Source organism: Carassius auratus, chromosome 39 (assembly GCF_003368295.1).
Source record: "Carassius auratus strain Wakin chromosome 39, ASM336829v1, whole genome shotgun sequence".
In the NCBI taxonomy this organism is placed as follows: domain Eukaryota; kingdom Metazoa; phylum Chordata; class Actinopteri; order Cypriniformes; family Cyprinidae; genus Carassius; species Carassius auratus.
The window spans coordinates 610,992-628,967 of NC_039281.1; the positions used below are offsets into that span (position 1 = coordinate 610,992).

Consider the following 17,976-nt stretch of genomic DNA (forward strand, 5'->3'; position numbering starts at 1 on the left):
GAGAAAAGGAATCCACACACCAAACAAATGCAATGGTCAAGGTCCTTTGATCAAAAATGTATTACTGAAGATTTACATTGAAATATCATCAAAAACTAAAGTGCACTAACAGAAATGTGACAAAACAATACATTTATTTGAAAACACAGTGGACCCTGAAACTTAAAAATCTGTAAAAAGTGTGAGTGAATGAGTGTTAACACAGAACGACAAAACCTGCTTTCAGATATTTTCATCTCACTGGTGAGTCTGGTGAGCTTTTACATTAAATATTGCACGTAATCTGTGAATGAAATCCACATTCATTTTTCATAGGTGTATCCAATGTTCATATAACCCACGGTCTAAGTTTAGTCTTGGAACTGGATCCAAACAGGTTGACTAGGTTGATTAAATCTGGCAGACACATTAGACTCACGTTAGAATTTGGCACACAACTTGATCACCGCATTCCTTAAAATCCCATGAATACTCAGATAATCTTCATTTGTAAAGCTTTAATCAGGACCTTAGTGTGTGTGTGTGTGTGTGTGTGTGTGTGTGTGTGTTTATTTTTATCTAGATAGTACTTACATTTAAATATTTTGTCATGTCATATTCTTTACTTTTACATAAAAAAAAATTCAACTTTTCAGTTGACAATAAATGTGCAAGATGGTCAAAATGTGTCACTTAAAAAATGCATAATTAAATATATAAAAAGAAACATTTTAACAACATGTATGTTTGTTTTTAATTATTCTTTTATTCTTCAAGGATGCATTAAATTCATCAAAAGTAAAGACATTTATAATGTTACCAAATATATTTTGCAATTAATGTTGTTCTTTGGATAATTCTACTCAGTGGAGTTGCACCTCAGTTCAAGCTGCATATGAATCAATGATATTTTCCTCTTTAATATTTGCAGCATGAAGTAAACATGAATATTTGAATGCATGTTGAAAAAAATCTGAACAATTTAATACAAATGAATGTCTCATAAATCGATCAAAGTTTTTTTTTAAAGTCAAAATAATTTTTAAATGAATACTGTGAAATGCACGAAGTGTTTTATGTCTGTTTATTTTAGGCAAGGCTAAATTGAACAATCATAATGCTCAACTCACTGTCTGCTGCTTGCTCGTTCCTTTAAAAAACTATTTTAAACATGAATTTTAGAAACATAAAATGTTCCAAACATATTTTTTAATTAACTTAACAAAGAAACAAAAATAAATGGAACACTTTGCCATTAAAAACCAAAACTGATCTATTTTGATAGCTGTGTAATGGGGAAGAGAGAGAAAAAAGACACAGTATCCGGACAGAATTGGGCCGAGAATTTGTTAAACTGTTGGACAAGGGCCGGGCCCGTGTCAGGGTTCTATTCATTCCCTTGTTTAAATTAAAATTTCCCCCCAGCTCGGCGGGCCCCCAAACTGCCCGGCCACCAAATGTAATGTAACATAATGGCTTTCATTGAGCAAGCACTGCAGGCCCCATAAGGCCGTTTTTTAAGAATTTGCTATTGATCTGAATAGGATATAACCTGTTTCATCAACAGTGATCAAGTTTTCTGTCCATTTAAATAGTTTGTGCTGTACCGATCAAAACTATAACCATCTTAAAATAATTTGTGAAAGGCAGGTAGAAAATCAGGCACATTGGCTAAATATCACAGTCAGGCGCTTCCTTTGGTTTGGTTGGAAAGACCTTAACCAATCAAATTCCAGTTCAATGTCCTAAAAGGAGCCTCATTATGTAACCATAGAAACTACATCAAATCCTCCAACAAACTCTGTTTGTGTGCTATTTGCTGCCAAATCTGGTGATCAATATCATAGGCATAGTTTTGGGTGGGTGGGTGGTTTGCCACCTTGATGTTAATGTGTATTTTAAAGAGCGTTAGAGAAGTCTTGTGGTACGACTTAAAGACACTGTGTTCCTTCCAAAGATCAAATGAAACCTACTCCACTGATCAATACATATGAGAACAACAGCATGTACAGCATGAAGTTCAATAATGAGCGTTAAAGGGAGAACATTCTGTCATCATTTATTCACCCTCACATCAGTCCCAACCTGTATGACTTGAAACTAGAAGCACAAGAGACTCAGAAAGCACATCCATGGCATTTAAAAAGAGAGTTCACTTAAAAATGACAATTCTGTCATCATTTACACATTCCAAACCCATAAGACTTTCGTTCATCTTTGAAACAGAAATGAACATAGATTTAATTAAATCTAAGAGAACTCTGTCAATGCAACTACAACTTTTGACACTTCATAAAGAGATGTTGCAGACATACTTGCTCTCCAGTGTTCACAGACCTGATTTGACCTTTCCAGTATGGCGGACGGCTTATATATAGCATCCCATAGAAACAGCCTCTAGTATGGCATCTGCCCATACATATCTATGTTGCATCACATTTTAAGCTTACGTAACAACCAACGAGGTTTGTTCTCATGCATCATACGAGTACAAGTACAGTTGAGCTTCTGTTCATGTTCGCTGATCAATGTAAATATGTGAATAAAAGCCTAAATTAAACTATTTATCATATTAAGTAATCAAATCTCTTTAGAAAATGTGGACTCAGCTGCTTAATTTATAGGAATTCGTTTTACAATGGCGGACTGATGACAGCTCACTCAGGGCTGGTCTAAGGTAAGACACCAGTCCAATCTGTGCTGAAACGCCACTTAAATTCCAATTTAACCCATCCCCATCTAGTCTACTGTTGAAATTGTTGATCAGCTGTCATTCCCATTGAGAGCCTTTGTGAGGCGTAATGTGTAAGGGTATGTAGATTACAGTTGCTTACAGAAGGCCCTGACTGAAACCCCACTGCACGCTACTGCCTATAGTGATACAAATCCACAATTACACGGGTCACTATGAACATTCGCGTCACTCTAAATGATGACGCGCACAAAGCAGCAGAACTGTACAAATACTGGACATCCACACACCACAGCACAGTATTATCAGACAACACGTACACCTCCATAACAATGTGCATGAATCAATACTGGTCAGATAATAAAGCACTCACCTGTCACTTGTAAATAAAGTCTGTGCGTCTCTCATTCCATGTCCCTTTACTCGTATTAAAAAAAATAAACATGACAAAATAACTTGTTGTGGTCGGTGCTAGTTGTTAGCCACTTATAGATGCAGTCTTTGAAATGGCGCACAAAATCGTTGTTAGCGGGATTCAGGTTAAGTAGTTTATCCTTCAGTTATTCCTCTTTTGTTTGCAAAAGAACGGCTTTAAAAAGGCAGATCGGCAACAAGATCTGGCGTAGAGGCGCCGGTGACAGCGGCTTGGAAATTCACAACTAAACGCTGGACACATTGCTGCCAAATTGGGCTACTTTAACTATGTTGCCGCGGGTTGTTTTTCATGTCTGCTGGTTGAAGCGACCTCAGTGACGTGATATTTATCCCCTGGAATGTGAATTTTATCAGGCAAAAACCTATAATTTACTCCTGGAACTCCTGGAATTTTTAACGGTGGACACCTCAAAACGCGATTTGGTTGTTTGTGTCAAGAAAACCCACAACCCTGGCTAGAGGAAGCACTGGGCACGTAGCTGGTCCCAGAGGGCGTTCTGTCATGGAAAGTAAAAATTTTATTGGCTGATGATTCTGTCACTAATGCTCGTTACAAATCTGATTCGAGGTCTATGAACTAGAGGCAAGCTCTAGCTGTTGTGCTGGCCGCAGACTTTTTTTATGTAGGATATTCCAGTTTAGCATCAACGAAACTAATCATAGGACATTTTGTGGACATTACACAAATGTAAATGATACTTAAATAATAATAATAATAAAAACATTTTTTACATAATTTTATTTTTCATAGGGCAAGCAAAGACCGCCCACCACTGACTATAGGGTTGTTGTGTACACACACTGCCAACACACATTTCTGTTAGAACAACTTGTAAAAGTGCATGTAGCATCCGATGATCCCTTTAAGAGTGAGTAAATGACAGAATTAAATTTTTTGAAAGAATTATCCCTCCAAGGAGGATGGGCAGGAAAAATTATGAAAAAAAAAATTAAATAATGGTAGGTATGTTTGAAGACAACCACCGGACCTTTCATCTGTCATAATTAAGAAATGGAAAGGGGCCCATGGTGAAGATGAAATATATGTAACCACTCTGAGGAAAGGCGTTGAGTCACTGGAAGCCCCTCAAAGCCTCAGCTGTTGTTTGTGGTCGTCAAGGCTACCTAAACCCTTTTATTTCACATCTAACTTCATGGTTGCCATGAAGAGCAAGTCTGTCTGGCTCACCCTTGACAACGGCTAATCCCTGAAAGTTTAGGTGGCCCTCCTTACCAAGACGACGGCATACCAAAGTCATCATGAAAAAGGCAGTATTCTCAACATTGATAATTAAAAATAAGAGCTTTTCATCTGCCTAACATTTATTAGCATCACTGACAAATGCCATTTGTGACCCTAGAGATGCTCATGAAAATATTGCAGTAGTAGTTCATTTCATGTAGTTGTTCAGTAGTATTTTCAGACATTTTGTAGAAAGGTACTGTGAACATATTTCTACATACATGTTTATTTAAATATTGTTTGGTGGAAAAATAAAATCTTAAACATCCTTTTCCTAATCCTAAACATTTGCGGAGTCCCACAAGGCTCAATTCTTGCACCGCTCCTGTTTAGCCTGTATATGCTCCCACTAAGTCAAATAATGAGAAAGAACCACAGTTGTGCTGATACCCAGATTTGCCTAGCGTTATCACCAAATGACTACTGCCCCATTGACTCTCTTTGCCAGTGCATTGATGAAATTAACAGTTAGATATGCCAAAACTTTTTTCAGTTAAACAAGGAAAAAACTGAAGTCATTGTATTTGGATACAAATATGAAGCTCTCAAGATGAATGCATTCCTTCACTCTAGGGGTTTAAACAACTAAAAATCAAGTCAAGAATCTTGGTGTGTCAAAGCAGTAACTAAATCAACATCTTATCATCTCAAAAACATTGCGAGAATTAGATGTTTTGTTTCCAGTCAAGACTGTTCATGCCTTTATTGCCTGCAGGCTAGACTATTGTAATGGGCTCCTCACTGGCCTTCTCAAGAAGACCATTAAACAGCTGAAGCTCATCCAGAACACTGCTGCCAGGATTCTGATTAGAACCAGAAAATCTGAGCATATCACACCAGTCCTCAGGTCCTAACACTGACTTCCAGTTATATTTAGGATTGATTTTAAAGTACTTTTACTCGTTTATAAAACACTCAATGGCATTGGACCTAAATACATTGCAGATATGCTCATTGAATATAAACCCAACAGACCACTCAGATTATTAGGATCGATTCAGTTAGAATTGCCAAGGGTTCACAAAAAACAAGGGGAATCCACTTTTTTACATTTTAAATCATTTTCAAAGTTTTCAAATTCCTTTTCTTTTCTTTTTTGATAATTCTTTATGATTATTTTATTCTTTTTCATGTATAGCACTTTGACTTACCATTGCGTATGAAATGTGCTATATAAATAAACTTGCCTTGCCTTAAGTAATTAAAAATCTTTTAATTTAAATCTTTATTTATAACATCTGGTTCCTTGAATATATATAAACAAACAAACAACAACTAAATAAATAATAGTAAGACTAGAAAAAATTTTTGAATTATTTTAGAATATTTGAAAAAGCAAGTTCAAATGTTTGGGTTCAGTAAGATTTTTAGCTGGAAAACAACATAAACTTACCTGGGTTACCTTTATTTCATTTAAAAATACTAAATAAATTAATTAAATAAATAAAATACGTATTGTGAAATATTACAATGAAAAATAACAGTTTTCTATTTGAATATATTTTTGGCAAAGCTGAATATTCAACAGCTATTACTCCAGTTTTTACATGAACTGTGGTCAGGTGCAGTGGCGTTGTTGTAATCTGAGGAAAGAGAAAGGTTGCTAACGAGCGTCACACATCTGCTAACACTTAGCAAGATTTTGAACTCTGCCACGTCAGTGCAATAACCAACAGGTTCAAACACCGGACTCTCTGTTCATCTATAAAGGCCTACTGCTGTGAGATGAAAGACCTGGGAGAGCAAAGCCAAAACAGAAGACATACAAGTCTGCAAGGAGAAAAGAAAGCATCAACTATCACATGCCTTTACTTGAACATTTATAAAGAGAATGGATTAAGGTTGGCTCCAACAATCATGAAAATTACAACAGCACTGAGTTTTATTTGCAGAGTTTAATAGCAGTCGATTTTGAGTTATTTCCCATGAGAACTTTGTGTTCATCATACACTTTGCTACATATGATATCTGATTTTCTGTTTAACCTTCATGATTATTAAGCTGCTGTCAGGACAGTTTAATTGTGTGTAATTCAGGGCTATGTTTTGTATCTCAGGCACTAGTGATCCCAATTCATATGGAGAATTAAAATATATTCCTCCATTTTATTCATATTTTAGATAGTATATGTGTGTGTGCAGCAACATAGCAATATATATATATATATATATATATATATATATATATATATATAATGTTCTCAGCTCATATTTGTGACTCTTGGATGTGTGGTTGTGGCCTGCTGTGGTCCTTCTGTTCACATGGCACCACCTTGTGGATAACAAGCCTCTTAAGGAGAATAAAAAAAGAGGCCACTAATAAAAACACTATTAAAGCTTCAGGTGAATTAGAGTGACCTGACCTATAAGTAGCATAAGGACTCAAAAGAGTTGTCCAAAACTTTCCAGCAGATTAAAATAAATTACAACAGGTAATGAAGCAGAAAGAATTTATTATCAACCATAGATAGGAAAATACATTAGTGTAAAGGAACGTCTATGTACAGATCTCTAGAAATAAGAATACAGAGAACAGAGAGAAAATAGTTGTTTACCATTCTTTTCCAGAGATTTTTTAAAGAGCTGCCTTTTTCAGATTTTATTCGAGATTTAACATTCATTGAATATCATGAAAAAAATGTATTATTATTATTATTATTATTATGGATGTGTATCTCTGCTGGATTTATCTTGAATGGTAAACAAGAGTTGATCCCATGTACTACACAATGGCATGTACAGTGTTAATCACAGAGAAACTTCTGCAAATGACATTGGCCTCTATATGAAACATAAGTGTTCCGAGATAAAAAATAAAAAAAGATCCAGATAATTATAAAAAAAGGTCCAGCTAATGATATTATATTATAAAAGTTTGTTATAATATAAAGGCTAAAGCAGAAAGAAAGCAAGAGGTAATGAAAAATAAATGGAAGGACAGTAAAGAAAGACTTGATCCATTAATTGCACAGTTTCTTAATATCAAAGCATAGATGTTGGATATGCACTACTAAAATTAAGATTTCTATTTTATTATTATTCATTTAATGTCTTTGTCTGGAAAGGATGAATGTGAAAATGTAAACACAAGGGTCTCTAAATTTAGTTTCCATTACCAATATTACTTTTCTAAGCAGCAATCGTCAAGTACAATCACTTATCACTGATTGCACCAATATCAAGTCAAATACTTCACCGTACGGTTTAATTTAAGCAAGACACCATCTCCGACAACACATGGTGTCAATCAGCTCTCCATCACAACATTCAATTACACAAAGAAGTTGTCTACTAACAAGCAGGACGATCTACAGATTTAACATCATCTGTCTTTCTACCATTCAGTCAGAAAAGTAAATCTGTTATAGGACCAATAATCAATGTTATAACTTATGAAACAGATCATTAAACACAAATAGACACCAATAATGCAGGATAATTCATTATATACACATACTCAACACTATTCATTTGTTTTGTAGAAAGGAAATATGCAATACACATTTTATTCACACTTTACAAAAAACTAATTTCATTTCTACTAATACCTTTAACAAATCATGGTCACTTAAGACAAAACAAAATGCTGAAGAATATTGTGTAGAGGCCCCAAATAACAAGACTGCTCTGGCTCTTACTGCACAAACAAAGCAAGACGTGAAAACCATACTGCTGCATAGTTAAAAGAAACTGATTAGTGACATGTTGAATGTGTGATGGTCAGGCTGATGTCAGTTTAGTGAACCAAAGGACATTAACAACAAATAGACCACTGCCAGACATCATTTACAAATCACAGAGATGATCATTTGGTCCAAAGGCTCCGAACTAAAGGTTTTATTCAAAATAAAAATCCCACATGGAAGTATCATATGAGGACAATCTAACTCTTGCGATTGGCTTCAGAAGAACAAGTCAAACTGGCACTACACAGGAAAGATTATGGCTATATAATATAGACTTTAAAATGTTTGGTGCCATTTACATAAAATGTGGATAACTAAAGATCAAAACATTCTTAGTACCTGATTTCTAAAGACTCTTTGACCTCACAGAAATGGAGATACATTGATAGCATAACGCAATCTAAAAGAAAACTACAGATTTTTTTTTTTTTGACCAGTGGATGGGAAGTTGCTCACCGAAGAGTGTGCAGGACAGATACACAGCTGCAAGAAATATAGGAATGGCAGAAGTGTTATTGACTTGACTTCACACAGACAGATGGCATGTTATGGAGCTTTGCGATTCCCCTCCCTGTATGTATACATGTATACGACACGAGACACGCTGAAATAATATCTTGAGATGAACGTTGGATTGACAAGAATAGCATGTACTCTGAAATTTACAAAGGAAAATAAATGAGTGCAAAATGAGCAATGAGTGCAAAAGTATGGCAGTGAGAACCAGAAACAACCTATTTGTCTTTTACACAAGCTGGTATGCTTAGATTCATTTTGATAAAAATGTACAATACAATCTAAATTTGGATCATAATTTATTCTTGGTACAAAAAACTAAAGAAAACATCAAAAAAACAAAAAAACATTCTTGCATTTGGCTCATATACAATCAGGTCAAGCTTAAATCTGTCCATTTATATATATTTGATTAAGTTTTGTACAAAGACCTGGGAGGACCTTTCTGATACAATATAGGTGGTGGCTATGGCTAGGTCAGAGCATTGCTAGCCTTAAGGACAGTGCTACAGATCTTTCCAGGATGTGTGTAATGAGAGGATAAAAAGGTATGGGAAATCCTTTTCAACACAATACAGTGAGAAATCGCTGGTTAAAAGACTCCCTGGTTAGTCTTCTTATATAAAACCTCCCTTTCTAATAAAAATCTCCTGTTTATAACCACAGTGAGAGCAAGCGCAGTTTAAATTATTCACATAGCCTGTCGTTCAAATAAACAAAGAGAGCCAGCCTCAATAGAACGGGTTAAAATAAAAGTGTGCAAAAAGTATAGCCGCTGAATCAAAACATCTAAAATAATTTGGTTTACCTTTAGCATGATTAAGTTCACACCTTTCCAACAACCTCCTGAGGGAGAAGGACAAATAAGTGCTTTTTTATGTTGTCTAAGCTTGTTTAAAAACATGCTGTAATCGTGCCCTCGCTTAGAACATCTAAAACGTTCTAGATATTGCACCATTGATGGGAGAATAAAAACATCAGGAAATGAAGCACCGATGTAAAGCGAGTTTCAGCACCGCACAAGTGGAAAAGCTCTCTTTCACTCTCCTTTCCATTTGGGGATAGATTTGACTTACTGAGTTTGATCTGTAAAACACATCGGTCACTCATCCAAAGGAGAGTTACACAAGTGTGTAAGAAATGAAATACAACTGCAAGTCCGAGTGGAAATTTTACTTTAAAGAACATGTTTAAATTGAGGCTGAATAATAAAAAAAAAAAAAAAAAAAAAAAAGATGAATGCTTATTTGCAGGATCAAAATTGAAGCAATGTCTGTTTGTTAGTATTAAAGTCTGACCGTAAAAGCAGTTTAATTAGTCTGCAATTCCTTTGAGTGTGTGACCAAGTGAGTTACCCTTCTCTTACATTTTGGACACATTTCATGCACACAAGCGATGCCCAACAACTGAAAGTATAACAATATCAGCCTATGGGAGGAAATAATGCAACAAATATATATATATAAATAAATATAAAAGCAGCTACAGCTTAACAGATAGTAAAAAACAAAAACTCCCTGACAAATAGAAACATGTTGGACCCTAACAAAGTAATAAAGACAGTAGAGAGAAAAAAAAAAAAAAATATATATATATATATATATATATATATATATATATATATATATATATATATATATATATATATATATATATATATATATATATATATAAATTGCTTTGAGGTTTCATTGTTTTTTTTTGTTTTTTTTCAGAAAACGTATAAGAACTGTAACTCTGCAGCGCCACCTGTGGCCAGACGGGCTCACTACCTGTGCCCAGCTAAGTGGACTCCATTGAGAAGGGGAGTATAAGGCAGGACCCACTCCAGTTGTGCAAACAGGGAGAAGTGATCTGAGGGGATGTGAGGGTGTGGGCAACCACTGATATTGTTCTCCAGGAGCCAGTTTGTGTCCAAAGGCCTGAGGACACCCAGCACGTTCAGTTGTGGTCTGGAGTAGAAGATGTAGTCAATGACACCCTAAAATGGGTTTAAAAAAGGGAGTTGTGAAAATGCATCGTTGAATCACAATAAACAATTCATTATTTCTGCTCATGTTACAGTACACTGCAGAGCAAGCAACAGTGCAATGTAACATGTTTCCAATGTCAAGTGCTTTTTCTGTCATAAAGTATAATACTGGACCAAGAGATAGAGACACAAAAATAGGTACTATTGATCATGCAGAAATAATAACTAGATTTTATTGTAAAGTTGTCCTGGTACCAAAGTATTTGACATGGCTAGTCGTACACTCTAAACAATGGCTGTCACTGTGAGCTCAACGTACTTGCCTTGAAGTCAAAAGTGTAATTGGTGTAAGGCATAAGCACGTTCTCATAGGCACTCTTCAGCTTGAAACCATGTGTGATCCTCCCGTTAGATGTGCCGTTTTTGCCGTTGCAGTTGAAGTTGGTCAGACTGTCACTGTAGCGCAGCTCCTTGAAGTCTTTGTGTGTGCAGTCCACCCCACCTGTGCTCAGGTACTCCACAACACCTACAATCAGATTTGAAACTCATTAAACATGTCTGACCAACATACCTGTATCTACTGAAATTGAGACAATACTACAAAAAAAGATGGTATAAACACAACAAGAACTCAAAAAAAAATCAACCTGATTTACTTTAATAAATTTAATTGGCCATTTGTTTCACAATTCTTCCAAAAATCCTCTTTCTCTAAAACTAATTTTCTGCTGATTAGGGCACCATGAAAGCAGTTTTATTTGTTCCAGTTAAAATATTTTAGGATTCTATTTGAATTATTAAATTAAAAGTAAAGTAAATAAAAAAATGTGTCTAATTTAAAACATGAACCTTACATAATTTAACCAAAATGTATTCAGAAAATCAGAAATCAGCTGTTGTTGTTTTTTTGTTTTTGTTTTTTTTGGTCTGCATATCTAATCAATTGAATTCATAAAACATCAAATATTGAATTTGAAATATTTACATTTAAATATGATTAACTGTACAGCCCTACTTTTATTTAATTAATCCAAATTTTGCCAAATTCTGTGACATTCAGAATTATACTGAAAATTCAATTTTTATGACTGGATTCCATACTTCCCATATTGCTGAGGTAACCAAGAGCATGTCACAATGAGCAAGAAAGTAGTTATTCCTGTTAAACTCACAACAGTTAATCATCTGTTTCAAGACTCAAAAACACCTCTATCAACACAAACACTTTGCATGTCTTCGGCTTTAAGAAGGTTTACCTGAGTCAGGAAGTGAGTTGAGGTCGGCACAAAGCACCAAAGGGATGCTGCTGGTTTCTCCAGATACGGAGGAGAGCTTCAGACTACAGGAGGCTTTGTCTATGATATTCTTCACCTCTGACAGGAACATCATGGTCTGCACCAGCTTCACATCAGAATATTCTGGGTCCCAATGCATGTGAGCATTTGCCACTAGAAGGAGCTGTTTCTCCATAGCATGGGTAGATTTCCCTGCTGTAGAAAAATAAGGAAAATGTTTTATAAAGACATTGTTTTCAATTAAAATCTGACTGGATGAGCCTAATGTAGTGAAATATATAATAAATTACACATATTACAATAATTACACAGCTGTTTGGAAATGGTGTGGAAAATAGGAAATTACATTTGCAAAAGTTTTTATATTTTGCAATTCATATTATCAGTGGAGATTCCTTTAGATTTACATTGCTATACAGTAAACTTCACTGAATTTAACATTTTAACATTTCATTTATAGAGCATATTTAAATTTAGCTTACACTGACAAAGATGCTGTGCAGAGCAATCATAAAATAAAGAAAAATATAAAATGTTACTAATCTATTACTTAATTAATTAATAAGTTAATAATCAGGAAAATGTATAAATATTCATTTTTATTTATTTATTTATTAAAAATAACATCATACCACATGACCACAAACACTAGTGTACACTATTGTATAATCTTTTCTACAGTACAAATTAATAATAATATAATATTTTTTGCATTATGCTAAAAAGAATAAGGCAGGAGGGTGCTTAACTATCATGAAAATAATGTCACAATGCAAAAAATCTGAATTGTGCAGATACTCACATGACGACTCTATTAACTCCTCCTTTAGCTCCAGCAACACAGCCACTCCAATGTTGTCTTTGGTCATGACACGATTCAGCATAGCCTCTGAGCCCTCTGAATTGGCCATAGCCAGCTGGTTAAACTCTACTGTGTGTTTCTGCACCATGCTGAACCTAAAAACATAGAAGAAAAAAATCAAGTTCCATGAGTTCATTCAAAACAACACTGAATCAAACCTCTGAGACAGAGTCTGATACCACACTTCTTAACCCTTGAGTGTTACTTTACTCACTTTTCAATCTTGTAGAATATTGCACATCCATCTACATGTTTCCTGTCCGATTCAGACATGGTTCTGGCCCGGGATTTTGGGCTGAAGAATCCATCATATCCCCGTTTAGTCAGCTCCAAAAGGAAGTAGTTGTAATACTGCTCTGTCTCCACTTCCTGCGTATGACACAGCAGACTAAGGCTGCATTTACACTGCAGGTCTTGATGCCCAAATCCGATTTTCTGACTATATCTGTTTTTTTTGACGACCCGCTAACATAATCTTTTAAAAGTGACCCATATTCAATTTTTGCATTTACACTATACACTGCTAAACGAAATACAATGGATGCAGATGCAAATAAAGCTCTAAAGACTGCCTAGCCATTTTGGATGGTCTGAGACGTTGTAATTGTACTGCACATTTTGCTAATAAGAAGTAACCACAAGCTATGAAATTCTAGTACAGCTGCATTAGAAATTTAGGATTACATAAGTTCTTCTTACCTGTAAGCTGATAATATCTGCATTGCAACTGAGGATCTCCTGCATAATGGACTTTTTCCTGTAGCTCCAGTTAAGGGCCCAGGTAGGGCAGTAGCCGTAGAGCTGGCGTGTGGCATACTTATCACACAGCACATTATAGCACATCACAGTTAACAGAGCTGATGAAGCAAAGAGGAGAAAGAAGGATTAGGCAAAGTGTCCTTAGATTTTAAATGATGTTCCACTATTAAAAAAAAAAAAAACTAAAAAAAACATCTACTGGTTGGTCTTGTCCTTTCAGGCTCCTGCAGCACAATCCAGGACCTGGACGGAGGGGGCTCTGTTGGGATTGAAAAGACAAAGCATATCTATTTCAGGATAATAATGTGAATCAACTGTGCAATTTTAAGTAATATTTTCTAATGAAACATAAAAAATAAAAAAAAGCTTTTAAAAAGCCACACTGACAATGATTTTAGAATTTAGAATCAAATCTGTGAATCTAAACAGGCTTAAAACAAATTAGTGCTACACAAAACTAATACATTATTTGATTTATTAAACCATCATACATAAACTACCATTCAAAAGTTCGGGATCAGAACATTTTTGTTAAATGAAACTATTATTAAAATAAATGCAGTTTTCAAGCAAAGAGATATTAAATTGATCAAAAGTGACAGTAATAACAAGGGATGTAATGATTAACCGCGAGCTGGTTGAAAATCGATTTAAATATGTGATGATTCAAATTGGTTGAGATGCTAAACAATCTACATTCATTTAGGGGTAGGAGTTTATATGGATGTCTGTCTGAGGGGAACTTACTGTCTTTAGAAAAGTTTAGATGGTATTTTTTCTTTTCATCTTGACACTGTATAATGCATATTTAAGTTCATAAGTGCAGCGTTAATGTTGCATGCATGCAGCATCTTTGTTTGGATCATGATTAAAATGCAGTGGTTGCCTCTCAATTTAAATGGAAAGAGCACAGACAAAGCCTTATTCTGTTTATATGAAAGTATTTAATTCATTTGTGTAACATTTATTATTCGATTTTTCGCCTTGTTTTAAAATGTAAATTTATTTTTGTTATTTATTACACTTTGTTATTTTGCAGATGCTTTTATCCGAAGCGACTTACAAATGAGGAAAATAAAAGCAATCAAAACCAAGAAAAGAACAATAATATGCAAGTGCTATATTAGTATATTATAATACTGTTATATTTACATTTTCTGAGAAACATGCAGCATTTTTTACCAAGCAATAATAAAAGGACACATTTAATCTATAATTTGTCTTAAATCTCATTTTGTAAAAAAAAAAAAAAAAAAAAAAAAAAAATTTGGAATCAAATCGAATCGTGAAATCAAAATCGTGAATCGAAATAGTGTTTTTTTTTTAATTAAGATAATTTCAAAATATGAATGTTTTTACTTTTATCTGTAAATAATAACAATGAACGCAGACTTGATAAGCACAAGATACATATTTCAAAAACTAAAAAATGCAATGCAACTGACCTTTCAAAATTTGAAACTGTAATATAACAAATAGTTGCAAGAAAAAAAAAAAGTCATATGACACAAGTCCTTGGGAAATTTCACATTAAATCCCCCCCAAAAATCTTCATCAACATACTGTAGATACTTGATAGATCGCGCAGCACTAACAGTGAATATCACTTCACTTGGACAACAGACCATGACACTATATCAAAAAACCTTAAAAAAAAAAAAAACATAGACTAATTAACTGTTTAGTAACTTTCTGTGACACCTACTGCGCTTGATAGCACCAGCAAGATTGTCCAAAAGGTAGTTCAGCAGTTGCCGGGTACCATCTGGCTCCTGGTAGAGAGTCATAATTTCTTGAGTGAGTGGATTGCCTGCAGAGACACACACAAACAATCAGCAGGAAACATTCTCAACACAGTGAGGATGTCAACCACCAGAACGATGACCACTCACCTTTCAACCCCAGTGTTTGTAACTGAAACAGTTTCCCCAATTCGAACGGCAGAACCCGCAACTGGTTGTTATTTAAAAGTAGTTCCCTGTGGAAACCATGAAACAAAAGTGAAAACTAATAATATACAAGCTTCGTGCTTAGATAATTCTAATAATAATAAATAAAACTTCTCAGTAAAATCTTGACCAACGTATTATCACAACTCTCATGTCATTTGTGATGACTGAATAAGGACTTTTTTTTTAAATCACTGTTAACATTTATGATAATCATAACAAATATGATTTGTAAACATTACTGAATTACTTTGCTAATGTTACTTATGGCAAATACAATTATTTATACGTTACATTTTACATTCAGCAACACTTTTGATTTAAACAAATGTATTAAAATGTTTAAATTAACTCAAATTAATAAATGCTGTAAAGTACTGTTCATATTAACTAATGTAGTTCAAATAAAACCAAAATATATTTTAAAAAGCCCTTTAAAATAATTTGCGCGTGTGTTGTACCATTTCAAAAAAAAAAAGTTAAAGAAGATTGAAAAAAAAAATCTGCTCAAACCTAATGGTCATTAATAACAGTTCACAAGTTTACTAAAGTAAACAAATGAAACTTTATTTTGAAGTGTTAACAAATAATTTATTCAAAGAGATAATTGTTTTTAAGAATTTAAACTTAAATTCACTATTTACATTTATAACACTGAGATAAGGAAATCCTGGAAATCACTATTTTAAAATTCCCTGACATTTTCATGACCGTGGAAACCCTGTCGGGAGTGATCTAGTTTCATCAAATGTGCTCATGAAAACATTAAGGGCCTTTTTCCATTTTTTCCCCTTGTTGCTGTAAACACATTAAATGGAACAAATGATCCATGGAAAGAATAACGCAGCTTTCGCTCCAAGCAGCTCACCTGAGAGACACCATGTTGCCAAGCTCTGCTGGCAGGCTCCTGATCTTATTGGATGACAGGTCCAAGAACACAAGGTTGTGCAGCTTGGTAATTTCAGGTGGGATGCGTGACAGGGAGTTGTCACTGAGGTGCAGAGCAGTGAGGTGAGTGAGCGACCAAAGGCTCGAGCTGAGACTCCGAACATTACCTGAGACATACAACAAACATTAATAAAAATATCTGCTTTGTTACTATGTTTCACTTTCATTGTAGAAGTGATCTGAATTTGAGATTTCTCTCAGAGGGTTTAATTTCAGACATACCAGTTATTTCAAGGCCGTCCCAGTTGGATTTTTTCCCACTGTTTGCCTCCTCACTGGACATGATCGTGTACATTCGCCTGGAATCAGGCGGGTCATATTTCTCTTTGGGCATTCCTAGACCCCTGTAAGGTACAAATACTTAATCAGATTTATATTACAAGACAAATTATTTGCATGGCATGATTCAGACATCTCAAAGCCTGTTTACAATCCAAACAAGAACACAGCTGTTTATTTTCTGAGTATAATATGTATAATGCACATATGCAAATACTAGTTTGATGTTGTGTAGTGATTGTTGCTGCTGTCTTGCAAGCAAACAATAACTATCAATCTATTAATCATTCTTATATTCTGATTTTGTCTAAAGACATTTCATATATTTATTATCAACGTTGAAAACTGTTTTTGCAGCTATGTATTTTACTAATAACTCGGATACATAACCATTCAAAATGTTAAAATGTTTTCCTTTATATAACAAGCATATAATTAAAAGTAAAATATAAACAGGCAGCTAAATGACCTCGCTAACTGGAACTGTCAAAACAAACCTAACTTGACAACTAAGTTACTAGCTCCTTACAAGAACTAAGCACACGTTACACACACACACACACACACACACACACACACACTACCACGCTAATTAGACTAGAAACAAGTCTAGTGACATCATATTTAAACGATTTTGAGCATGTCAAAGAAAACAAAGTAGAAATGCCACAAAGCACGCAAGCTAATAAACAACTAGCTTTTTGCTATGCTAATGGCCCAGTTAAACTCATCAATACTATAATACACGGACTCCACAAAGTGACATTACATGAAATATCATACACTTGCAAAAGTAATGTGCATCCACTGCGTCTGTTTACTGAAGAACTAATATTTTCCCACAGCTATCAGCATTAGCCATAAGCTGCTAAAGGTGCAGCCTTCTAAAAGATTTTACTTATATTCTAAATTAACACTTGGATAGGTGTTCAGTAAAATGTTTAGGGAATACTGTACACGTTTTAAAAATAACAATTGCTTATAATATTATCTGCATACGAACAAAGAGAGACTAACTAGTGTGTAGCTATAGCAAACTTGGAAACAAACGCAAACGGGGACTCATATCAGCAGGAAGTCTTTAGAAATAATATTTCAGAATTACCTTCAATAGCATAACAACTCCTAGAGTCAGCTGTGTGTCTCATTCGGCGTTAATTCATTCGCTCGTGTGGCTGTGCGCCTACGGGAGGCAGCGCAGCATCATGGCGGAGGGGTTTAGTGCAGCTGTTGTGCTGCTCTCCAAAACAACAAGGGTCCATGTGTCCATATCGACCTGCTTGTTCCTGTCTCAAATCCTAGAGAGCTGACTTCACAGAACGCACCTGTGGGCCTCGAAAATGTTGTCTTTGTATGCAGCTC

The 17,976-nt window shown here is 34.8% G+C and overlaps 1 protein-coding gene across 2 annotated transcripts; it reads right to left on the minus strand.

Annotated features, from left to right (window-relative positions):
- Positions 1-10,234: 10,234 nt before the first annotated feature.
- LOC113057587 (CCR4-NOT transcription complex subunit 6-like) lies at positions 10,235-17,924 on the minus strand. 2 transcript variants are annotated; one of them, XM_026225000.1, is made up of 12 exons: positions 17,720-17,923; positions 16,558-16,679; positions 16,256-16,442; positions 15,331-15,416; positions 15,144-15,248; positions 13,638-13,697; positions 13,379-13,536; positions 12,894-13,048; positions 12,620-12,774; positions 11,779-12,012; positions 10,846-11,048; positions 10,235-10,531 (listed from the first exon to the last, which is right to left on the minus strand). In XM_026225000.1, the coding sequence occupies exons 2-12, from the start codon at positions 16,667-16,669 to the stop codon at positions 10,319-10,321; spliced, it is 1,668 nt and encodes a 555-aa protein (XP_026080785.1). In that variant the 5' UTR covers positions 16,670-16,679; positions 17,720-17,923; the 3' UTR covers positions 10,235-10,318. The 2 variants fall into 2 exon arrangements, with proteins under 2 accessions (XP_026080785.1, XP_026080786.1); XM_026225001.1 differs by having other exon boundaries at positions 10,390-10,531; positions 10,842-11,048; positions 17,720-17,924.
- Between the last annotated feature and the right edge of the window lie 52 nt (positions 17,925-17,976).